The sequence below is a fragment of the Bufo gargarizans genome, chromosome 6 (genome assembly GCF_014858855.1).
Source record: "Bufo gargarizans isolate SCDJY-AF-19 chromosome 6, ASM1485885v1, whole genome shotgun sequence".
Classification (NCBI taxonomy): domain Eukaryota; kingdom Metazoa; phylum Chordata; class Amphibia; order Anura; family Bufonidae; genus Bufo; species Bufo gargarizans.
Window position 1 is genome coordinate 109,659,339 of NC_058085.1, and position 25,827 is coordinate 109,685,165.

Genomic DNA, 25,827 nt, shown 5'->3' on the forward strand with positions numbered 1-25,827 from the left:
CATAGGATAGCCTCTGTTATCTGAACTCCTCAATAGGGTCCCTAAAAAGTGCATTAACACGATCTTATGCATTTTATGGTCTGCAAAAAAATACAGATGACATCCGTGTTGCATCCGTTTTTTTGCGGACCCGTTGTATCAGTGCCTATTCCTTTCCGTAAAATGGACAAGAATGGGACATGTTCTATCTTTTTTGCATTGCTGCAGAACAGAAATACGGATGCGGACAGCACATGGTCTGCTGTCTGCATTTTTTTGCAGCCTCATTGAGATGAACGGGTCTGTATTCCATTGTCAATGGGTTGTGTCCTGTAGAATTTGTGGCTGTCAGCGCTGATTGGACGGTGTCTGGGTACGCAGGGACAGATTGCCAAGCAGGCCATGAAATGTAAGCGCTTATCCTTCACTAATCTAACAGGATGTAAATAATGGCATCATTGCTTTGAGATAACTTCTGATTGTCAGAAATGCTCTATCTCCAGAAAAGATCTCCCTGCATGGTCCAGCTCCTTGCCCTCTTAAGTCAGGGTAGAATTGGGTCAGCCTTGCATTGACGGTACTAGGAAAGAAGCCTTGTTATTCCTTCATATCATATGCATGCTTCTCTAGGAAGGCGGACTATTGTGCACATAAACTATATAAGGCAAGCCTCCTTCCCAATTAGAAATCTGTAGCTCAGTACACAGCCATCTATATTCATGCATTTCTTGTACATATTGGGGAATATGCGGTTATTGGAGAATGGCTTCCATTAGTGAAACATAGGGACCATGGCAAAGTTTTTTTCCCCCCATGTTTAAAGCCTATGAAATAAAATCTTTTGGACGGAGTCGTAATTCAGAGGCATTTTTAGTCCTTCCTTCGTCATGCGTAATTTGTTACTTTTACATCGATTATTTGCATTTTTATAATTACTATCATTTTGACAACAATTACCCACCGAGCCGCTCTAAATAAAGGTGCCTATTATGGGAGCTTAATTGCATACCCTGTGCTGCTCTCAGAAGCTTGATGGATTTACTATCGTTAAACCTCGCCAGGAATAATTAAACTCCATCAGAGATTGCCTCGGTCATAACCTGTGTCAGGCATGCATTGCCTAGCTTGAGTGCGTGGAGAGCACGCAGTGCTGAGATAGGTTGGCTGGCGTGGCTGCCTCTAAACACCATCAACACGCAGTGCTGTGCGGATGGTAAACGAACAGCCCTAAGCATATGCTACCGTGCCCGTCACACAATACGGGGTAAATCATGGCTTCTTAGTCTTTCTGCTGGGACCTCACTAGCTAGATCATGGTGATTGCTGTATTTCACTATTGGTCATAGTCCATGCCAAATTATTGCCTTTTAAAAATCACTTGCAGGCCCAGGTTGTGATGTCTGCTTCTTTTCATATTAACGTGCTTTTATGTTAAAGGGGTTGTCTCTAGGGATGAGCGAACCTGACATTTTCAGGTTCGCCATTCGAGCGGTGGAGGAATTCCGGTATGGATTCCGTTAGCACGGAATATAACAGAATTCTATGACGGAAGGCAAAATGGCCTTTAAAGGGGTTGTCTGAGTTATTTTTTTGTTCTTTGTATTGTTTCTAACCAGGCAAATGTAAGGACTTTACAATGCACTTACTTTATCTCCAGTTGCTGCTTTCTCAGATTTCACTGAGGGTCACATGACCTGTGATGTCAGATTCTTTCCCTGCTCTGATAATGCACAAGCCGGAGAGAGCAGATATGAGTCTGTACACCAGACGTTACTGTGCAGGCCACGCCCCCCTGCACTGCCGTCTGCTGCTGCCTGCTCTCTTCCTGGATTCTTAAGAAAAAAAACTTAAACCCCTTCAATAGCACAGAATCAGGGCTGAAGTCTTTACGGAGTAGCTGCAGGCAGTGAGGAGACAAATGCTGGGCAAAGGAGCTGACAGACTAGTGGAGTTCTGCAGAGCATTGCACAAGAACAGGTAGGGGGAAGATCCTGTGTGTATCAGCAGTGTCATTGTACAGCTGGGACTTGTAGTGCTACACATACAACATGCTGCTGAGTCTCCCAGCAGTCAGACATGTCTCTCAGGGCAGGTCTTGTATTCAATCCCTTAGCAGAGCAGGGGGAGGGGCACAAATATTCATGAGGAAAACCTCAGAGATTAGTTGTTATTGCAGGTAAACAAAGGGCCAGAAGAGAACCAGGAAAATATGAGACCGGCAGGGTTCAGCAAAAATGCTTCCGTTACTGATAATACAACCATCCGCATCCATTATTAACTGATCAGGTTGTATTATCTTTAACATTGCCAAGATGGATCCGTCATGAACTCCACTGAAAGTCAATGGGGGACGGATCCGTTTTCTATTGTGTCAGAGAAAACGGATCCGTCCCCATTGACTTGCATTGGGAGTCATGCCGCCTCCGTCTTGCTCCGCATCCCAGGATGGAAAGCAAACTACAACATGTTGCGGTTTGGTCTCCGGTCTGGGAACGCAATTAAACGGAACAGAATTCATTTTGGAGCATTCCGTTCAGTTTTGTCCCCATTTCCAATGAATGGGGACAAAACTGAAGCATTTTTTTCCGGTATTGAGCCCTTATGACGGATCTCAGTACCGGAAAACTAAAACGCTAGTGTGAAAGTAGCCCAAGTTATGTATTGCTGCCCATCAGATTTACAGTGCTTTATATTTGTTTTCATAACTCGGACAACCCCTTTAAGAATCATTCTGTCATAATAGAAGTCTATGGGCTGCATAATGGATCCGTCTGGTTTCCGTTATGCAGGACGGAAAACAAAGTCCTGGCCTGCATAACGGAAACCAGACGGCTCTGTTATGCTGCCCATAGACTTCTATTATGACGGAATGCCTTTTTGCCTTCTGTCATAGAATTCGGTTATATTCCGTGCTAACGGAATTCCTCCACCGCCCGAACGCCAAACCTGAAAACGTTGGGTTCGCTCATTCCTGGTTGTCTCACTTCAGCAAATGTAGACAAAGTTAATAAAATGCACTTACTAATGTATTGTTATTGTCCATATCGCCTCCTTTGCTGGCTGGATTCATTTGTGGTGGTCATGCTTGCACACTATGGGAAAAAGCGCTGGCCGGGGCAGTGAGAACGCATGCACAGCAGCTGCCATCCTGGACACCTCTGATCTGCCCTGCAATGGTGGTTGTAAACCCTAGATACAGTAGTGTATAATGTGGCTGGGGGGCACATGAGGGGCTGGGGGGCACATGAGAGGCTGGGGGGCACATGAGAGGCTGGCTTCCATGGTCAGCTCCCTGCTGTTGTGTGCACAAAGCACAGGGCAGCAGGGAGAGTGTAAAGTCCTATTCACCCTAATAGAGCTCTATTAGGGTGAATATGACCAGACCTTAAGGAGGCTAATAGTTATTAAATAAAAAGTAAAAAAAAAAAAAAAAGTTTAAACCCCCCCCAAATATAGAAAACAATATATTGTGATATATATCGCACATGCTTAAAATTATATCTCAATATAGATTTTAGGCCATATCGTCCACCCCTAGTTCTCTCACTTTTTCTGATTTATCATAGCCTGGCTCTGTCGGATGCTGCATCTAAATTATGATGAGACGTAGGTTTCGTCATAAATTAGGCACTGCATCTGGCAGTCTTTGCACCTGAACTAAAATCCACTCCAGTTCTTGGCTTGCGTAGATTTCGGTGTTCTTCCATGCCATAAAACTAGGTAGAAGATGATAAATGTGTCGGGGACGTCTGTGCTGCCACGCCCCTTTTTGGGGAAAGTGGCGAGGCCAGGGGAGAAACTACATTTGTGCTAAAATGTTTCGACAAGTGGCATTGAAAAAGGGCAGTTTGCAACTTTTTCATAACCGAAAACTGGAGTAATCAAATGATAAATCTGACTCATTGATTTTAATAGAGCGGTGTCCTTTTGTGTATGGCTACCTGGACCTAGGACCCTTCTGTTTTTATAGGGGAGTTTCCGGCTATCAGATGTGTTTTTCATAATAAAATGAAATCTCTGAGGATGAAATCTTGTCTTCTAGATGGGTGCATGGCGGTACCATACAAAGGAAAATCTGGCTTAGGTTAAGGATGTTCATTGTGGGCTTTCATGGCCAAGATGAGGATAATCTGAGTAAGCGGAGGCCAGGGGTGGTTGGCGTTAAGAAAACATCCAAGCTGGCTGCACTCCACTGTTTGTGTAACTCCTAGAGCAGTGAATTACAGCTATGCAAACAGCGTGGCACAGGAAGCTTCTTTGTGTCTGATAACTCGGGAGTTACGGTTTGCTGTGCTCTGCTGTTCCGTTCACTGCCATGGGAGTTACAGATACAGCAGAGTGCACGGGGCCATAAAACGCCAAAATGGGAATACTCCTTTAAGAGCTACTCGAAGTAACTTGTCAGTGTCATCATTATCAGTTATTAAAGCTCTGATACTGCTTTTCAACCCAAATGCTCTGCCTGTTTAGATTTCACAATTGATTCTGCCAGTTCTAGCACTAAATACATAAACCAGGAAGCTCAGGATGAACAGCACTATAGCTTATAAAGCTGGTCTGAATCTCTACATACTAGCCTCTATTCACAATATAGTGGGAGCTGGAGCCATAGAGGAACACATCATTTGCCAATACACGGATCCTATTTAATGAGTAGCATGGCGGTGTACATTGTATATTTATATTAATATGCAGTGAAAAGGGTTGTATGCTGGATGTTTCTAAAGTATTGTCTGTTTTTTATTACCTCTCGCAGCTCAGTTCTCGCAGCTGTCACAGCTGAGCCCTCAAGAACGCATGCCCCGTGAAGCCACGTTACAGCAGCGGCAGGCCTCCTTAGAGGCCTGGCTACAGCGAGAGGCCCAGACTCTGCAGCAGTACAGACTGGTAATGTCTTATCATGGAGGAAGAGGAAGATGGCTGTCAAAACAGCAGCTCATAAAGTCCTTTAGTTTTTTCTCACCATTTATGAGACCTGAAGAGGAATGCTTGTGAATAGTGGCAGTCATGCCTTGCTTAGAACTAGCTCTAGAGAAAGTTTAGTTTGGAAGTAAAATATGAGGGGATTATATGGTATCTCGTAAATTGGCAACAGGAGCTGTCCGATAGCGGAGGAAATGTCTAGCTTTCCTTCCAGCCCCTCATTAGGCTTGTACATTATGTTACCCCAGTCTGTAGCTGGCATGGCTTGACTCCTAATGACCTGATGGCTCTGGCAGTATCAGCAGCATGCAGTGGCGTCCCGCTGCTGAGCCAGTATATGTAGTGAGGATGCTCCAGTAGAGTACCAAAATGTGCTAAAAGGTGGCCATAGTGATTTTTACAGCCCCCAAATACATATAATAATTACTCAGAAGCAATCAAAATGTGAATGCAAATTCAGTCAATAAAAATGTGAATATGTTTTACCAGTCACTGATTATTATGATTGTGAGGCCCTAAGGCCGGTCATTCTCATTCGATAGCTGCCAGCACAATCTTCGGCACTCCGGCTGCTGTGAAACTGCAATTGCCAGCATACGCATCGGATCAGCTGCTCTTGTAATTCCCATAGAAGTAAATAGAGCATTCTGGGAGTTGTAACTTCAGAACTGCCGGGCTGCTGGAGGTTGCTAATCCCTGTTTTAGGTAATGCAGAATCAGGCATGTTGCAATCCAGCATGCCTGATCCTTGTTTTCCCTTACATCTGCCATGGAGGGGAAGAACCTGCTGAAATTGGTGGGTTTGATAGATTTTGATCTATATGTATGCTCAGCCTTTAGCGATTTTTCTTTTCTTTTTTTAAATGAACAATAAACACAGAAAATATCTTCCAGCAGTTCCTCCATTAACCCCATTCAATAGACATTTTTTTTGTACATGCAGTTTTTAAATATATATATATATATATATATATATATATATATATATAATTTTTATTTTATTTTTTATATATATATAATTTTTTTTTTTTTCTTGTCATTTTTGCATCTTTTTTCTGATGATACATGGGGCTCTATTTTTGCCATTCTTATTTTGTTTTGTTTTTTATTTTATATTATACATTGTTCCCCTCATAAGGTCATACAAGACTTTTTGTCTTTAGGGGCATTTTACCATTTTTTTAAACTGGTAACTGTACTGACATGTCATAGTGACATTTCAGAAGCTTTGATTGGTGGGGGTCAGGGTGCTGTGCGTTGTGCCTTTTTATTTCAATTGAGCTTACGGATTTATTGAAAGTCTGTGGAGTTTTTGTGAGACTGTACACTGCTTACTCAGGGAGCCAAGCAGAGCCAAACAATGGAACAGGCTTCATGCTCAGCTGTGTACTTTTGCCCCTCTTTTTGACGATTAGTGGGGGTCCCGGCACTCAGACCCTACCAATCAATGTGATGTGTTACAATGACATGCTAGAAGGTTGTTAAAATAACAGTAAACCAAGAACTTAAATGGGTTGTGTCACTTCAGCAAGCGGCATTTATCATGTACAAAAAGTTAATACAAGGCACTTACTAATATATTGGGATTATTCATATTGCCTCCTTCGCTGGCTTGATTCATTTTCCAATCGCATTATACGCTTCTCGTTTCCATGGTTACGACCACCCTGCAATTCAGCAGCATTGTAGCATTGTCCGTGCTTGCACACTATAGGAAAGGGTGCGGCCTATGCACACTCCCGTGGTCCCGGCCGCCAGAGAGGTGGACACCTTTTTCTATAGTGTGAAAGCATGACCACTGCTGCTGGATTGCAGGATGATCATAACCCCTGGAAATGAGCAGTGTATAATGTGATGGAAAAATGAATCAAGCCAGCAAAGGAGGCAATATTAGTAGGGGCCTGGTATTAACTTTCTCTACATGATAAATGCCATTTGTGGAAGAGAGACAACCCCTTTAAAAGGGGTTATCCCATGACTAATGTAAAACATGAAAATCAGGCAAGCTATATTACATGACAATCTCTTTCTAACACAGCTAGAACCAGCCCTGTACCTCACATGGATCCAGAGATCTCCCCATTTATTGCTCTGCTAGATTTATATCAAGCGGACAGCTCAAGGGGAGTGTCTGTTTTGCTGCAGCTAAAGGGGGCGTGTCCATGCTCTCCCTATCACAGCTCAGGGGGCGTGTCCATATTCTCACTATCACAGCTCAGGAGGCAGTTGAAGGATGAAACTGAGCATGTGCGGCCATCTCAGTGAGCAGGACAAAGAAAAAAGATAAAAACGAACAGCAGGTGGCGCTATACACATAAATTCCATTGAATAACTCAGTGGCGATGATACATTTTTAATTACATGCAGTTACAAAAGAATTCAAATCCAGGTGCTGGTTTAAAAACTGTAGAATATTTTTCGTGGGACAACCCCTTTAATCAGAAGTGAACAAAACTTCATCACTGTGGCACGTCAGAGATTTATTTAAATTAAGTTGCCTTTTAAAGAGCACCTGTCACCACAAAATGCAGTGCAGTCTGCAGACAGCATGCTATATAGCAGGAGGAGCTGAGCAGACTGATATATAGTTCTGTACTACTTTTAATGTATACATTTAGATCTTTCCTAGTTCAGTTGTACACGGATTCATTTTGTTTCTTCAGGATTTGTCAGAAAAACACCAAAAGACCCTGCAGCTTTTACGCAAGCAGCAAACAATCATCTTGGATGATGAGCTCATCCAGTGGAAGAGACGGCAACAGCTTGCAGGAAACGGCGGTCCTCCAGAAGGCAGCTTAGACCTTTTACAGACATGGTTTGTGTCTTCTGGCATTGCTTTTGTATTTGTTCTACAACTAATAAGGTCTTTGTTCATGGGATTATGTAGATAAATTGTGTGAGGCTCTGGGCTGAAGATCATCATAAGCTGATAGATGTCCTCCATAACATTTTTCTTTGTTTATGACATATTGTCTTGTGCTTCGTGACTGTATGAAAGTTACATTTTGGGCACAGATTATTTTTTCTTATGCAAGTTAAAGGGGTTGTCCAGGTTCAGAGCTGAACCTGGACATACCTCCATTTTCACCCAGGCAGCCCCCCTGACATGAGCATCGGAGCAGTTCATGCTCCGATGCTCTCCTTTGCCCTGCGCTAAATCGCGCAGGGCAAAGGTATTTTTCTGAGTTCCGGTGACGAACCGGGCTCACCATGGGGCTGACAGGCAGCCCGGTGACGTCACCGGCACTGATGGGCGGGATTTGGCTCTGCCCTAGCCAGTAAAACGGCTAGGGCAGAGCTAAAGCCCGCCCTCAGAGCCGGTGACGTCACCGAACACGCCGCTGGGCGGAAGTTACCGCCCGGCAGTGTGTTATTGAAAACACAAGAGCCTGTGCCCTGCGCGATGTAGCGCAGGGCACAGGAGCGCATCGGAGCATCAGATGCTCCGATGCCAGGCTCAGGAGGGCTGCCGGGGTGAAAATAAGGGTATGTCCGGGTTCAGCTCTGAACCCGGACAACCCCTTTAATAGGATTAGCAGTTATAATTACACTGCACCGCTGCTACAAGCTAGACTCCCTTAAAGAGGATGCAGCGCTCACATGAGTGCAGTGACTCCTCCAAACTGCTCCTCTGGGAGTGTAGTGGGAGTTGGACCCTCGCTGTTCTGATATTGATGACCTACTCTGAAAATGGTCATCAATATCCTGACACGGCACAACCTCTTTAATGTCTCTCCCTTCTGAACAATGCAGGTATAGTATTACCTACTGGAGGAATGGGAAGGGGTTGTCTCATCAGAAATGACTCTGCTCTGTGGACCAGTCAACTCTTTCCAGCACCATCAACAACCCCCCCCTGCAGGGTAAATGTAGTATTACATGGCAGTCATTCAGATGAAAGACCTTTCATATCCTATAAGGATTGTTTGCCTTCTCCAGAATAAGAGCTCCTCTTGTACAGTGTGATTCTTTGTCCTGGCTCATGGATGTCCATATGACTAAATAGAAAAGTTGTTTTCCTGAGAAACCATTATCACAGAAAAAGCTATTGACTTGTTCTAATTCCATCCATTCAAATGTACTGATGTGTACTACCCCACCTCTCCTCTTAACAGGTGTGAAAAACTTGCAGAAATAATCTGGCAGAACCGACAGCAGATAAGACGGGCAGAGCACCTGTGCCAACAACTGCCTATTCCTGGGCCTGTGGAAGAGCTCCTTGCAGAGCTTAATGCCACCATCACAGATATCATCTCTGCTTTAGTAACCAGGTAACCTCTAACTTACCAGGTGTTCCTCAGGTTTTGTTTCAGCTCTAACATGATAAAGGAAAGCATGCAGTGTTGTCAGAAAGCTTGTCACTGTGTGTGGTTTATGTGGCCATGGAAGGTTATTAGAGTAGTATTTGAAGAAGGGTGGTGGCTTAGTCATCTCCTTTTTTTAATCACATAGTAATAGCCTATATATGAATATTCTATGTCAATTTTTGTTACAAAAAAATGATAGGATGGTTTTTTGGATATCATTTTTGGAACTCACTCCATGTATTCTACTTCCTGTCCTGACTCTTTAACTTCCTCCTTTATTTGGACTTTTAGTACAGCAAACAGTCTCACTTGACTCTCTGTCAGACCATCCACTGTGGGAAGGAGATGAGTAACTACACATTACACTGATGCTCTGCTGTGAACATCTTTATTTCCATCTATTAGGAGAACAATAGAACTTTCATACTGTTATCCAAATTCTACCAATCTACTATTTTAGGAACAATGTTTCCCCCTTGCAGAAATAAAATGGGATTGGGATGGGATTCCTATCTATATAGGAGTTTTATCTTTCTGTGCTGACTGCTACAGAAGGACAATATTTATTTTTCAGTGGTATAGTACAGCTGAAATGAAAAACTGCCAAAAATTATTTGCCCGTGAATATTGAGATAAAAATACCCCTTTTGGATGGAGAAGTCCCTTTATGTAACATTTTCTTTTTATTGAAAGTTTTCCATATATCAGGCATAATCATTTCTTATGACAAAATATATTTCATTCCAACTGTATGCATATAACAACAGACATTGTACAGTTAATTAACAATCTAGAAAGGACCGTAGTCTTTATTAACAAACTTAGAGTCTGAGAATTAAATCACAAGATACGTAGCATTAATATTCATGCATGGTATATGTAATATATGATTTTACATAAATATTGTAAACATGTATATATTGTATGCCTTTTAATCTATCTAACAAAGATAACTGGGGGGAGAGTAGGAAATAAACTTAGGGCAAGGGGGGTATCAGGGCTCAGTATGTGAGCTTGACTCATCTGTACTTATGTTTAATGTCAAGAGATGATTATAGAAACTTTAAGATAACGTCATTTTTAATAAATGAGTTCCAAATATCCCAAGTTGTATGATAATGATGTAACTTGTCTTCTCTCAGTAGTCTTGATTTCTCAAGATTGTGCAGTAAGTGCATTTCATTCAACCATTCTGGAATTGAGGGGGGTGATTTCTCTTTCCATAATCTAGGAATTAGGAGTTTAGCAGCATTGAGGATATGTAACGTGAGGGGATGTTTAATGTTGGAGGAGCGGTGATCAAAAACGCTAAAGAAAAGTAGCCTAGGAGAAGTCCCTTTAAATGCATTTTCACTATGGAAATCAGGCTGGAGAACAGTTTTTGAAATGTACTGTTTTAATGGCTGTGGTTATTGGTGACCTTTGCATTCTTTGTCATGTATTACATATTCATTCTCTGTAAGCGCCCATTCACATGTGCCGAAGCACAGTGCAATGATCAGGAACAAACTGTGTGTTCCTGATTATTGCGCCATCATTTAGCCCCGCACTACAGCTGCATTTACAGTAGTCACCTCTGTATGGGGGTGAAGGATCGCTACTATGGTCATTCATTCCCATATTGATTGTTTGTCAACAGGACATTCTTGTTTACAGAGGTGCTCACCTACCAGTCCCTGATAACTGTCCCAATCATCTGCCCTAAGAACCAGATGTAGCTTGGTTGTTGTCATTAAGTCTATACACTTAGTACTTTTGCTTCTTTCTGCAGCACATTTATCATTGAAAAGCAGCCTCCACAGGTACTGAAAACACAGACAAAGTTTGCAGCAACAGTTCGGCTGCTGGTGGGTGGAAAACTAAATGTCCACATGAACCCACCCCAAGTGAAGGCCACGATCATTAGTGAACTACAAGCCAAGGCTCTTCTAAAGAATGAAAACACACGCAAGTAAGTGGAGACATTTCTCTGTATACATCTCTTCTCTCTTTCTGTATTGTGTCTTGAAGTGGCCATAGACATTGAGATGTTTGTTAGCACTTCACTCTGACTTGAAGATAGTTTTGCAGATAATGGTTATATAACATGCCCTCCATCTGTATGCAGCATCTGTCAAGAGACAGATAGATTTCTTCACCTAACACGTATCTTTGTTATGTATCCCTTATAATATCTCATCGCTGCCTCCTGTGGTTAGAGTCCTTATCTATGTCATAGCTCCTAATCTAGAACAGTCCTCATGGTTCATTTTTTGCCTGTAATTTATTATTTTTCATCACTTAATCTGATGTAGTTCGCTAAAATACTTTGCCTTTGTTGTACAGTGAGAGTAGCGGAGAGATCCTGAATAACTGTTGTGTAATGGAGTACCACCAGGCCACCGGCACGCTAAGCGCACACTTCAGAAACATGGTAGGTATGCATTAATGCCATGGGTTCTGGTATCAGAAAAAGTTTTCCTTTGATGTACCCAGAGTAGCAGCATGCTGCAACTTGAAATTTGGCTGAATTGGATATATGCCCCCAATAATGGCATCAGATGTGACCTTCATTATTTCTTATAGGAGATTCTGTGAGGTGATTTCATATTTTTGCTCGAAAAAACTCCTCTGTCTTTTTAAAGCAGTTTTTACATGTTTTGGGAACACCTATACATGGTTTAATTAGATGATAAAAATCCAGCTTCCTTCTGACTAATTCCTTAATTCTTTCTTCCAGTCCTTGAAGAGGATCAAGCGTTCAGACCGGCGTGGGGCAGAGTCGGTCACTGAGGAGAAGTTCACTATATTGTTTGAGTCACAGTTCAGTGTTGGGGGAAATGAACTGGTTTTCCAGGTGAAGGTGAGAGGCCAATTACAGATATAATGATCCATCTGCCATAGATGCTCCTGAAAGTAAGATTTGTCACTATAACTAAAGCCAATTTCAAATTGTCATTTTCTGAAGTGTAATGAAGTGTTAAATTACCAGAGTTTACAGCCAGAACATGGCGCATACATCCAATTATTGCTCATTACTATCAAATACCTTACACAATTTTTTTGTGATCATTCCTTAATTTTCAAATTTTCCAGAAAGTCAAATGATCTTACACCTGATTCCAACACAGAATTTTATAAGCCCAGAAATAGGGGATAGAGATGATAGAATCAATTAGGAAATCCCTCTGATTAGGATAAAAAAAGTAATTGTAGTAGTTTTCCTGATAATATTTCATTTTATGCTGCCCTTCCTTAAAGCAGAATTCCCATCTTAGACAATGGGGGCATATCGCTAGGATATGCCCCCATTGTCTGATAGGTGCGGGTACCACCGCTGGGACCCGCACCTATATTGAGAACAGAGTGGGGAGCGCTGTGGCTGGAGGACCCCAGATTTCCCGGGGTCTGTCCACCACCAAGCGCTAATCCCCGCCTCTACCATAGAAGTAATTGGGAGCGTTCTGCGCATGCGCGGCCCATGTTCCCATTTATTTCTATGGGGCAGACGGCAATAGCCGAGCCAGTGCTCGGCTATTTTCGGCGGCTCCATAGAAATGAATGGAGTGAGACTGCGCATGCGCAGTGCGCTCTCCTTCACTTTCGGGTCTCCGTTCTCGATATAGGTGCGGGTCCCAGCGGTGGGACCCGCACCTATAAGACAATAGAGGCATATCCTAGCGACATGCCCCCATTGTCTGAGATGAGAGAACCCCATTAAGGGCTCATGCACACGGCTGTTGCACAGCCGTGCCCGTATTGTGGGCCGCAAATATCGGGTCCGCAATATTCGGGCATTAGCTGTGTGCACCCCTTAATCTCGCGGATGCGGTCCGCAATCCGGAAGGTCGATGCGGAACGGAGGCACGGACTCCCACGGAAGCGCTATGGAGCACTTCCGTGGGGTTTCTCTCTGTCCCTCCGCGCGGCAAAAAAAAGTAGTGCATGCACTACTTTTTTGCGGTGCAGACCTTCGCATGTGGATTGCAGACCCCATTCAAGTGAATGGGTCCGCGTCCACATGCGGCGGCCCTACGGTCAGTGCCCGTGCTTTGCAGACCACAATTTGCGGTCCGCAGCACAGGCCCAGCCAGCACACGTTCCTGTGCATAAGCCCTTAAAGTTTTACATTCTATACTAACGATCAGCAACCTTCGGCACTCCAGCTATTCTGGAACTACAACTTTCAGAATCCTCCTTTCACTTCTATGGTAGTTACAAGAACAGCTGAGTAAGTGTGCATGCTGGGAGTTGTAGTTGTCACAACATCTGGAGTGCTGAAGGATGCTGATCCCTGTACTATATTATGACCAACTAGCAGTCCAGAATATTTGATCATCCAACACCTGTCCAGTGCCAGATTTAGAAAGTTTTACTGTATAACTTTCTTGGTTTCCATTAGTTTTTATCATTGATCTGTTCTTTTCCCACAGACCCTCTCTCTCCCTGTTGTTGTAATTGTCCATGGGAGTCAGGACAACAATGCTACAGCAACAGTCTTGTGGGACAATGCATTTGCCGAGCCAGTAAGTTGTTAGCTTTGACTTGTCTTACACTGGTCCTGCGTCCTCTTTGTCGTGTGGTCAGATCTCCTTGCTGCATACTTCTGCTGTTATATTATTCCCAATACATTTTTTTTTTCCCATGGAAAATTTTCCATCGTCTAATATGTGTCTGATCTTTTTTTTTACAGGGCCGGGTGCCATTTGTGGTTCCAGACAAAGTTCTTTGGTCTCAGCTATGTGAGGCTCTGAACATGAAGTTTAAAGCAGAAGTTCAGAGTAACCGAGGGCTCAGCGATGAGAATCTTGTGTTCTTGGCACAGAAACTTTATAACAACACCAGTAACCACAAGGATGACTTTAACAACATGACCGTGTCCTGGGCACAGTTCAACAGGGTGAGAGGCAGAACATCCTGGCTTAAGGGTCATGCACGGAGCTGGTCACTGTCCCAGTGTTGCCACTTGGGCATGCCACATGCTAGTACAAAAATTGCTCGGCTGCTAAGTACTAGTAATATGCAAAGAGCCCTCTCCAGTTTCCACTCATGTTATTTTGATCAAGTGTCAGAGAAATTGATGGATGTAACAGATACATGAGATAAAAAACTGCTTCTTTTCTGCACATTGAGAAGTCCTGTGAAAAGCACAAATGATAACACACAATATCAGAATAGAAAAAAGTTCTTTCTGTTACACCTGTTTGTATACGCATATTTTCTAAAATGTTCCTGAATGTGTATAAGTGAGGTTACTACTGCTAAATATCCATTAGTCACTAGTGACATGAACTTGGAATTTTTTAAGGGATTGTGCCACACTTTTAATATGCAAGTTCTGATAATAGATGCCACTTGTCATTGAAAGTAAAAACATTTTGTTACATTCGTACTGGTATGGTACCTGCTCTGTGCCTCCCCATTGCCATCCTGTAAAAGTTGTAAAGAGCGTGTTCTGCAAGGAATAATGCACCCTGACATAATGACATAAGTGTGGACATTCTGCTGTGGATTTGACCCTATGCACTGCAAAGTTTGAAATCCATGGTAGAAATCTGCAGCATTGGGGCTCATTCACACAACGATCTTTATGTGTCCTATTCATTTCAATGATGCCGCAAAAAAAGTACTTCTGTTCCGTGTTTCTGCAGAAAAGATAGAGCATGTCTTATTCTTGTCCACAATTGCGCACAAGAATAGGCATATCTGTCGTGTGTGTTCCGCAAAATGCGGAACGGGCACAGCCAATATCTGTGTTTTGCGGACCGCAAAACATACATGGTTGTCTGAATGAGCCCTAAATTAACATGCTGCAGATTTACAATACACATCACATCAATACACAATTCCTCCGTATTTAGATGAGGTTTTTTAAAGTGTCATTCTCTTTGCTGGAACTATGAAATAAATAAAAGCGTGGGTTTGTGGTTCTCAAATCTGCCATGGCAAAACCCACAGCTTATATGTCTGTGTAGGTGGAGGGTATGATGCTATATTTGTACACATACGGTATGATCAAAGTGGCAAAATCAAGTCAGTGGTGCAAGAGATGCACCTAAGAACAGGAGCTTCGCTGTTGCAGAGCTGAGTTTGCCAATGTGTAACATGGAGCTATCACAATGCATATAAAACTGTAATTTTAACTTCAGTTATCCAGTGTATGGACAGTTACAAATGTCAATAGCTGGGACTGTTCTAGCAGGTGACCATTGACTATTTGGAAGCTACTATTCTGACATCACTGGCTTGGATGCTTGGAGTGGGGGACGAATGCAAGCTTGTGATATCCACGACCATTGATCCTTATAATGAATCTACAGACTATTAAGTTTCTGTATGTTCATATAGTGTGTGTTTTTTCCTTTATTCAGGAGAATTTGCAAGGCTGGAATTACACTTTCTGGCAATGGTTTGATGGAGTAATGGAAGTGTTGAAAAAGCACTTAAAGCCTCACTGGAATGATGGGTAAGTGTGAACTTAATGCCTAGAAAACATGGTGGCTTCTTGTGATAATCTGTAACCCACATGAAATTAGTCATGGCAACTTATAACCTGTTTTATGCAAATTATCTATGAGCAATTGTTAGCTTGCATTTCTCATGTTCATTTAACTTTGTTTTAATACATCAGCAAGTTCTTATAGTAAATGTCCACCATTGAATGACGTTTAGTTTTTTTTTAGCTAGATTTTTATCAAAATAGGTCGAATGGTTTTGTTCCAATTAACATAATATATTTCTAGTGCCAGAAATTAGTTTTTTGGAGAGCTGCATAACCCCCGCATAGAGATAGAGTTAAAAAATACTTTCAGCCTGAAACCTCCCCTAGAGGGAGCAAAAGATTTCGCTGCACACAAGTTTGTGTTTAAAGGGAGTCTGTCGCCTCCATATGGCCATATACAGTGCTTACATGGCTCTGTAGCTCACCTATTCTTTAGACTTGCACTAGCAGGAAAAACAAAGTTTAATTAATATGCAAATGAGCACTCGCAAGTGCCCGGGGGGGGGGGGGGGGGGGGGGGGGGGGCGTTCAGTGTGTAGGTGCCCAGGCTGCTCTGCCTTCTTTTCACTTTACTCCTCCCCCCAGCCTCTTCCTTTGCCCACCCTCCAAGTCCAGACCTATCGATGAGGCAAGAGACTTGGAGGGCGGGCAAAGGAAGAGACTGCGGAGGAGTAAAGTGAAAAGAAGGCAGAGCAGCCTGGGCACCTACACACTGAACTCCGCCCCTGGGCACTTGCGAGTGCTCATTTGCATATGAATTAAACTTCGTTTTCCTGCTGGTGCAAGTCTAAAGAAAAGAACAAAGGTACCGTTACAATCCTGTATAGGTGTGCTCAGGGCCGGCCTTAGGTGTTCAGGCGCCCTGTGTGAGCTAACCTTGTGGCGCCCCCCCCCCCCCAAAAAAAAAACACTGCTTGTTGCTGGCATCATGGCATAGGCTGGCTGACTATCCAACCAAGTAGTTACCAGCCCTCACACCCCAAAGGCCGGTGTAATGTTATACTTCCCTAGTTCGTGAGATTTCCCTACCCTCGTCACTTCCGGTCGCACCGGACATGACGTGAGGAGGCGCACAACGACAGGTTAGGGAAATTTCACAGCAGAGTGCGCATGCGCCAGGAGCCTCGCCGGCGGTTAGGGTAGGGAAAAACTATGGGCCAATGCGCAGGCGCAGTGATCGGATGGATGTTCTCAGCTGAACACCGGCCGACACTGCGCATGCACCGGGAGCCTCACCAGCGGTTAGGGAAGGGAAAAATTACGTACGGGCCAGTGCTTTTTCCCTACCCTAACCGCTGGTGAGGCTCCCAGCGCATGCGCAGTGTCGGCCGGTGTCCAGCTGAGAAAATTCGTTTCCAATGTAGTATTAATAACTAAACAATTAAATAATAAACATATTGCATTGTCTACTTACCACCAGGACAATAAGATGATCTGGACTCTGGCTGCAGTCTGGCTCTGGGGACTCCATTGTCACTCTCTCCCCCCCCCCCCCTCCCTCTCTTGTCACTCTTCCCCCCCCCCCCTTCCCTTGTCACTCTCATTATCCCCCCTCTCCCTTGTCACTCTCATTATTCCCCCCCCTCTCTTTTGTCACTCTCATTATTCCACCCGCCCTCCCTTGTCACGCTCATTATTCCCCCCCCCCATCACTCTCATTATTTCCCCCCCATCACTCTCATTATTCCCCCCATCACTCTCATTATCCCCCCCATCACTCTCATTATTCCCCCCCCATCACTCTCATTATTTCCCCCCCCCATCACTCTCATTATTTCCCCCCCCATCACTCTCATTATTTCCCCCCCCCATCACTCATTATTTCCCCCCCCCATCACTCTCATTATTTCCCCCCCCCCATCTCTCTCATTATTTCCCCCCCCCATCACTCTCATTATTTCCACCCCCATCACTCTCATTATTTCCCCCCCCCATCACTCTCATTATTCCCCCCCCCCATCACTCTCATTATTTCCCCCCCCCATCACTCTCATTATTTCCCCCCCCCATCACTCTCATTATTTCCCCCCCCCCCATCACTCTCATTATTCCCCCCCCATCCCTCTCATTATTCCCCCCCCCCATCACTCTCATTATTCCCCCCCCCCCATCACTCTCATTATTTCCCCCCCCCCATCACTCTCATTATTTCCCCCCCCCATCACTCTCATTATTTCCCCCCCCCCCATCACTCTCATTATTCCCCCCCCAATCACTCTCATTATTTCCCCCCCCCCCCAATCACTCTCATTATTTCCCCCCCCCCCCAATCACTCTCATTATTTCCCCCCCATCACTCTCATTATTTCCTCCCCCCTCCCCCCTTGTCACTCTCTTTCTACTCCCACCTCCACCTCTAGTGTAGCGTGGCCGAGCTCTGTTCGATCCGCGGTACAGGAGCATTTGTTTCCTGTACCCGGCCGGACTGACAGGAAGTGCACACTAAGTGAGCACTTCCTGTCAGTCCGGCCGGGTACAGGAAACAAAAGCTCCTGTACCGCGGACCTAACAGAGCTCGGCCACGCTACATTAACAGGCGCAGGCAGGATTCTTTAGAGAAGCAAGCGCTCAGCCTCAGCCACTCAGGCGGCGCAGAATGAGGGGCGCCGCCAGCCGCCCCGAACTTATATAAGCAACTTTTTTTTTTTTTAACCGCAACGGGCGCCGGGCGCCCCCTGCTGAATACAGGAGGGGGGGGGGGCCCGCCCCGTGGGAAAACATAAGTGCCGCCTCGCCTGCCCATATTACATTGCGGGCTGTCGGCCGCCCGGCGCCCCTGTTGCTATGGCGCCCTGTGCGGCCGCACAGCCCGCACACCCCAAAGGCCGGCCCTGGGTGTGCTACAGAGCCATGCAAGCGCTGTATATGGCCATATGGAGGTGACAGACTCCCTTTAAAGACGGCACTCGCTCGCAAGTGCAGCGGGAGCCATAGCTCCTGGGTGCCTGCTGTTTTAAAGGCTATGTACACCTTTGGGGGAAATCTTTGTTTATGATTGCATTTTACTCATTTTTGGCTAAAAAACATTTTCAATTGGCCTTTATTAAAAATATTGAGCCATTCTGAAACAAAGGGTTACCTGTTTTTCTAACTGTGTGACTGGTATCGTTAATTTCTAACGATAATTAGTTTTCCCTTAGTCCTAACAGCAGCACAGATGGGGTTAACTGCCCCCCGTGGACTGGTAGGACCGGCGGAATTTTTAATGAGCCCAAGAGTAACCAATGAAAGAACTCCAGCTCCCTTAAAGGGAGGGGTTCACCCCCCAGCCCACCGTGTCTATAACAAGAAAGTACTTTAGGGTGGGAAATTTGTGTGCTGCTGTTAGGACTAAGGGAAAACAAATTATCGTTAGAAATTAACGATTCCCTTACGTCCTACCAGCAGCACAGATGGGGAGATAGCAAGAAGAATCCCCTAGGGAGGGTCCTCATGCCTGGCAGAAATTAAGAACTGTCTGCCCAAAGGCCAAAAACTCTGCTACCTTAGCATCTATTCTATAATGAGAGATGAAGGCTGATTTCAGAGCTCCAGGAAAAAACACCTTAAACATCAACTCTAGGGGGAGAAGATTTCTCCCTTCGACAGAGGTAGCTGCGCCCCCAATAGAATGGGCCCCTACACACTCCAGAGGATCTAAGGATTGGGAGGTGAAAGCTTCCCCAAAGGTTTCCTTGACCAGCGACTAATAGTAGTTTAGACGCCTTACGGCCTTTAAACTTACCGGCAAACAGGAAGAAGAGGTTCTCATCTATCCTGAATTCTCTGGATCTATCCACATAGATCTGGAGGCATCTCGATATGTCCAGAGGATATCTGACTGGAACATCAGAGGAGGAGGAGAAGAATAATACAGGTGGAGAAATTACCTGATTGATATTTTGAAAGGTTGGAACCTTAGATTTAAAATTAAGGTAGATATCGTAGAAGGACTCTGTCCTGTAGAAAAAATAATGAGTGCAAAGCGGAAAAGCCCTGCGGCTTAGAAATTCTTTTGGCTAAAGTAATAGCCAGGAGAAAAACCACCTTAAGAGTTAAAAACTTAAAGCTTGCCTCCTCCAAAGGTTCAAAGGGGGGGGGGGGGGAGATGCTAACCCCCTGAGAACAACTGACAAATCCCATTGAGGAACGGGTTTCAGTATTGTAGGCTTCAATCTTTCCGCTCTCTTAAGGAAGCGTTTGATGAGCAGGTCCCGAGAATATGGTCTGTTGAGACAGGCCGAGATGGCAAAAACTTGGACCTTCAGTGTAGAGGGGGAGAGACCTCTGTCTATCCCATCCTGAAGGAATTGTAAGATCGCTGAGAGGGGCGGATCTGCAGACGCCACCTGGTTGGGGCTACACCAGAAGGTGAAGATCCTCATGATCCGGGAGTAGGCCTTCTTGGTAGACTCTGCTCTGGAATGCGATAAAGTTCTCAGGACCGACTCAGAGAGCCCATCCACTCTGGGAAGGGACTGATCAACCTCCAGGCTGTCAGGTTGAATCTGTGCAGATCTGGGCAGAGAGGAGTGTCCCACGACACCAGGGTCTGCTCTGGGGGGAGTCTCCAATATTGTCCCCGACTCATCTGAATGAGCTGGGTAAACCAGGATCTCCTGGGCCAAATGGTATGATGGCTATTACCGAGGCCTGATCCTGACAGATTTTCATCAAAACCCTCGGAATCATGGAAAAAGGAGGGAAGATGTACGCCAGCCTGAACCTCCACGGTATTGTCAGAGCATCTATCGCCAGGGGGTTGTCCTCCCTATATAGGGAACAGAACCTCTGTCCGAAAGGGCTGTTGAGGGAGACTCTTTCCCCTTTTATTGGAGAGTCCCTCCATGATGGTGTCTAGTTCCGAACCGAATAAACGGTCTGGCTCGAAGGGGAGCCCACAGAGATTATATTTGGAAGCGTTATCCGCATTCCAGGGCTTTAGCCATAGAGGTCTCCTGGCAGCTGACACTAGAGCCATTGTCTTGGCTGCCAATTTCAGCTGTAATTGGGATGCATCACATAGGAAATCCATGGCCAGCTTTATGGGTTTAAACGCGGCCAGGATGTCGTCCCATGAGACACTTTGGTCAACATCAGTCTGAATCTGGTTCAGCCTGGACCTTAGAAAGGAAGTAACCTCTGTGGCTGCGATAGAAGTTGAGGCCAAAGCTGCGGCTGCCGTGTAGCTCCTTCTCAGGGTGCACTCTGTCCTCCTATCTAGAGGGTCCTGCAGGCTAGACCCATTGTCTGCTGGAACTAGGGTGCGTCTGGACAACTTGGCTATAGCCATGTCCACCTTAGGAATGGAACCCCATGATTCCACTAAGGATTTAGCCATCGGAAAGGACTGGGCCTTTCTCAATTTTTTTCTATTCTGTGCGCATCACAGAAAGGAGGGTCTCATCCGCCTTAAAGACTCCCTGGGTCCGACAGGCGGGATCGGAGGACTCCCCTATGTCAACATCACGGTCCCCTGACCTGATGGACTTCAATAGCTTCTGTGTTTTTTCTGGAGGGAAAAAACATTAAGTAGATTCTTCCTCCTCAGAGGAAGATGACCCCACAGAAAGGGGGGTGGGTCTGAGGGTAGGGTCGGCAACATCCATGGGCGTCTGGGAAGAGCCAGGTAGTCTCTCATTCAGCAGGGTTACGACCCCCTTGATGGAATCATTCACATACGTCTTGGCCCACTGGTACATGTCCTGCATCGTGGGTTCCTTAGCAGAACCAGAACGGCAACTGTCGCACTTGGAATAGGGGCAAGAATCGTCTAAAGGCGTATTGCAATCATAGCAGGCCAGGTGTTTCCTCTTGGTCGCCGATTTTCGCTGCTGGTCTGGATCTCTAGGAGAAGCCATAGCTGAAACGAAGAAAAAGGATTAAAACATCCCTAAAAACTCAAAGGGAGTTTAACACCTATGTAACGGCACGAACCAGAGGAGTAAGACAGGCAAAATAGAAAATATCAGAAACTGAAAATTCAGTAAATAGCAGAAATTCTCAGTCGGCACAGGAGACTGGAGCTAGCTTATCAAGTAGCGCAGCCAAAGACCGACTGAAGGAACTCAGGGAGCTTAAATAGCGAAGCTCCGCCTAGGGGAGTGGTTTCCTATGACAACCCTCCTCCTAAACGACACTGCTGAATTAAACCCTTAATAAGATATTATTTTTTATTTTTTTTCCCAAAAAAACCTGCCTAAGTGAGGAGAGCCCTCACATCACATCTCCCCCCTGTGACCGAGGACGCCCCGGCAGGCCGCGTCACTTCCGGTCATGGTGGCGCCCATGCCACGCCGGCGGCGGAACGCCGCAGAGTCTACACCGCAGGAGGGGAGGCGCAGATGAGGCAAGCATGCCCCCAGGTACCGCAGCGCGATCAAAAGGGGGAAAAATTATAAAAAATAAAGCGCAAATATAAGTGCTCCTATGTTTAAAGAAAAATGGAGACAACTCAGAGTCAGAAGCGTCTCCAAACTCCCCAGAAGGAGAGGAAAACTCTCCAGTCCACCTGTCCAAAGGACAGAAAAAAACACTGTGGGCTGGGAGGTGAACCCCTCCCTTTAAGGGAGCTGGAGTTCTTTCATTGGTTACTCTTGGGCTCATTAAAAATTCCGCCGGTCCTACCAGTCCACGGGGGGCAGTTAACCCCATCTGTGCTGCTGGTAGGACGTAAGGGAACTTTCATTTTCACTTTGTTTGGTCATCTTATAACCCTTATCTCTAAACTACCAAGAGGTCATAAACACTTAATTAAGCCACATTCTTATGAGTGTTTATAATGTGAGAGAACAGGGATAAGGAGCCTGTCTACTCTTCAGATGACGGAAAAGACAGAAAATCCACAGGCTTCTAGTAGAGCATCTCAGCCCTGTACACAAAAAAGGATTCCATATTGTTAATGAAGACCAATTGAAAAAAAGATTTCTAGCTCAAAATGAGTACAATGTAATAATAAAAAATTGCCCCAAAGGTGTACATAGCCTTTAAACAGCAGGCACCCAGGACTGATATATGTGATCGACGATAGCAAGGATTGCATACATTTAACTCCTTGGATGGCGTGGTCAAATGTGACCACAGCATCTGGGAGGTCAAAAACCGGGATCACGTTCTTCTGGCAGTGCATCGGCTCCCCCTAGTGAGGATCAGGGAGCCAGATGGTGTGTGCAGCAGCTCCTCAGTGATACGAGGCTGCCGCACTTTAGTTCCTATGGAGAGCCTGCTAGGGCTCCATAGAAACACAGTGTAGTCTATGATTGTTAAAGTTCTGTAGAAAAAATTATTATGAAGTAAAAAAAAATATATTATATTTAAAAATACAAAGATAAAATAAATATATAAAAAATAAACATCATGGGCATTGCTGTGTAGTATTAATATATAAAATATTTATCCCATAGGGCAAACAGCGAAATGGCCAATTCGCCATTTTTTGGGTCGCTTGATCTCCCACTAAAAATGGAATAAAAAGTGATCAAAAAGTCATACACACCCTAAAAGGTTATCAATTAAAAGTACAAATTGCCCCCGCAAAAAAATTAGCCCTGGCACAGCTCAGTATACATAAAAATAAAAAAGTTATAGGGGTCAGAATGTGGCAATGCAATAAAAAAAATGTGTTTTTGTCCAAATTTTTTGTATTAAAACGCAGGAAAACTATACATATGTGGTATTGTTGTAATTGTACTGACCCAGAAAATGAAAGTATCAGGCCAGTTTTACTGCATAGGACACACTGTTAAAATAAAACCCATAAAACCGAGGTGGAATTTTTTATTTTTTTTAATGCCACTCAATTTGGAATTCTTTCCCCTTTTTCGCTTTTTTACTACATTGTATGCAACTGTAAATGGTGCCATTTAGTGATGTCCGGATCATGAACGAATCGTTCTTTTGAACCGATTCAGTTCACTGATCCGGAAGAGTCGGTTCCTCTGACTGAGCCGATCCGAATGAAACGGCTCAGTCAGATCAGCACAGAGGCAGCAGCAGGCAGTGAAATAGGAGCCGGCAGTGGACGCTAGCCCCGCCCCTCCCCGCCCTCCAACCAATCAGAGGCAGCCAGCACTGCCTACCAGCACAGGGGGAGTCGCAGGGACTCAGAGAATCGGCTGAGTCTATTAGTTAAAATAATCAAATGAGTCAGAGACTCATTTGATTCTTTTGAGTTAAAAGAGCCGTGAGTCACCGAGTCCCTGCCAGGCTCCCTGTAAGTCCGTCCGTCCGGGGGGAAGGGGGGGCATTAATCTAGCATGTAGCAGAGCTGTGTGTGTACAGGGTGCATGCAGCAGTGTAGCATCATGCTACACTGCTACATGCTGTAGCAGAGCAGGAAGTCTGGTAGGGACTCGGTGACACGATTCTTTTAACACTCTCAATTATCACAGTCTGCTTCACTGCAGCAGAGCTGTGTTTGCCAGGAGCGAGTCCCTCCTGACCTTCGGTTCACTTGAGAGCCGACTCAGCAAGTGAACCGAAGATTCGATGAGCTGAGCATGCGCATTGATCTTCAGTTCACTTGCCTCTGCCGGCTCATGAAGTGAACCGAAGATCCGATTCATGAATCGGTTCATTTGAATGAGCTGATTCAAATGAACCGATTCAGCTCAAAGATCCGAACTTCCCATCACTAGTGCCATTAGAAAGTACAACTTTTCCCACAAAAAAAAGCCCTCGTACGGCTTTGTGAATGGAAAAATAAAATTTTATGGCTTTGGGAAGGCAGGGAGCAGGGGCGTAACTACCATAGCGGCAGACCATGCGACTGCTATAGGGCTCAGGGCAAGAGGGGGCACAGTTGGGATCATCCACTCGTCTACTGGTGTAAAAACTTGGTCAGGACTCTACCCTCTAAAGAAGGCATGCTCAACCTGCGTCCCTCCAGCTGTTGCAAAACTACAACTCCATAGCATGCCTGAACAGCCTACAGCTATCAGCCTATAGCAGGGCATTGTGGGAGTTGTACTTTTACAAGAGCTGGAGGGCCGCAGGTTGAGCATGCCTGCTCTAAAGGAACAACTTTTAGCAAATGAGGCAGTGGAAAAAATGGCCGAATAGTCATTGAAAGGGGTTTAGGTGGAAACCCTTTTGTCCTTTGTGGGGTGCCTGGTTTGATCCTTCCTATGGGCCCTTACTTCTCTAAGTACGCCACTGGCAGGGAGTAAAAGACAAAAATGAAAATCGCCTGGTCCTGGATTTTGAGCTCTGTATCATAAAATTTAAGCTCTTTTCGCTGTAAGGCCCCATTCACACGTTCGTATTTTTTTGTGGATTGGATGCTGACACACTCGGCGTCCAGACAAGAATAGGCTTTGTTACAATGTGGGATGCACAAAGACTGCATCTGTATTTTGTGGATCTGCGATTTGCTGTCGTGTGAATGGATGTATTAAGAAGTTAATCACCAAATTTTGGACCTGAAAACAATAGTTCTCTCCTGTCATCATGTTAACCAGGATCTGTCATCAGCTCAGATGGTGAAAGAATGAGAAAATGAGTAAATATACCTGTATATATTATATATTTCCCACTATGCGGCTTTCCTTTCTCATCTAGTTCAATGCTATCCTGCCTTGTGTGCCTCTGCGTATTGCCAGTCTGTGACTTAAATTCACTTTCTAACCCTTATTTAATTGTAGGGCCATTCTGGGCTTTGTCAACAAGCAGCAAGCTCATGATATGTTGGTGAACAAAAGAGATGGAACTTTCCTCCTGCGTTTCAGTGATTCTGAGATTGGGGGCATCACAATAGCTTGGAAGTTTGAGTTGCGTAAGTTTCCGCTCTTAGCTGAACAACATCAAAAATAATTTTGTACTAGTATCGGGGTCCTGTTTCCCTGTCCAGCTGATGTTAAAGGACATCCCCAGCTTTTCTAGTATTGTTTTTACTGTAATTCTGACATGTCATATTGAGATAATGTTTTTGTTTTTTTTGTGGTGTTTTTTGTTTTGTTTTTTTGCCTGTTTAGCGGAGAGGGCCTTATGGAACCTGATGCCATTTACAAGCCGAGATTTTTCAGTACGTTCGCTGGCGGACCGACTTGGAGACCTGAACTATCTCATCTATGTATTTCCTGACAGGCCGAAAGATGAAGTTTTCTCAAAGTATTACACCCCAGTGCTCTGCAATCCTTGTAAGATTTTTTTTGCCTGTTG

General features: G+C 44.7%; 1 protein-coding gene across 3 annotated transcripts in view; it reads left to right on the top strand.

Annotated features, from left to right (window-relative positions):
• Positions 1 to 25,827, top strand: part of LOC122941072 (signal transducer and activator of transcription 5B) — a 195,696-nt gene that overhangs the window by 159,088 nt on the left and 10,781 nt on the right. For all 3 annotated transcript variants that reach the window (XM_044298062.1, XM_044298063.1, XM_044298064.1), the window contains 11 exons: positions 4,736 to 4,866; positions 7,566 to 7,717; positions 9,018 to 9,173; positions 10,981 to 11,160; positions 11,535 to 11,622; positions 11,929 to 12,051; positions 13,622 to 13,714; positions 13,882 to 14,088; positions 15,560 to 15,654; positions 25,311 to 25,441; positions 25,641 to 25,805. In XM_044298062.1, coding sequence (XP_044153997.1) covers positions 4,736 to 4,866; positions 7,566 to 7,717; positions 9,018 to 9,173; positions 10,981 to 11,160; positions 11,535 to 11,622; positions 11,929 to 12,051; positions 13,622 to 13,714; positions 13,882 to 14,088; positions 15,560 to 15,654; positions 25,311 to 25,441; positions 25,641 to 25,805 — 1,521 coding nt within the window. The remainder of the gene's footprint in view (positions 1 to 4,735; positions 4,867 to 7,565; positions 7,718 to 9,017; positions 9,174 to 10,980; positions 11,161 to 11,534; positions 11,623 to 11,928; positions 12,052 to 13,621; positions 13,715 to 13,881; positions 14,089 to 15,559; positions 15,655 to 25,310; positions 25,442 to 25,640; positions 25,806 to 25,827) is intronic.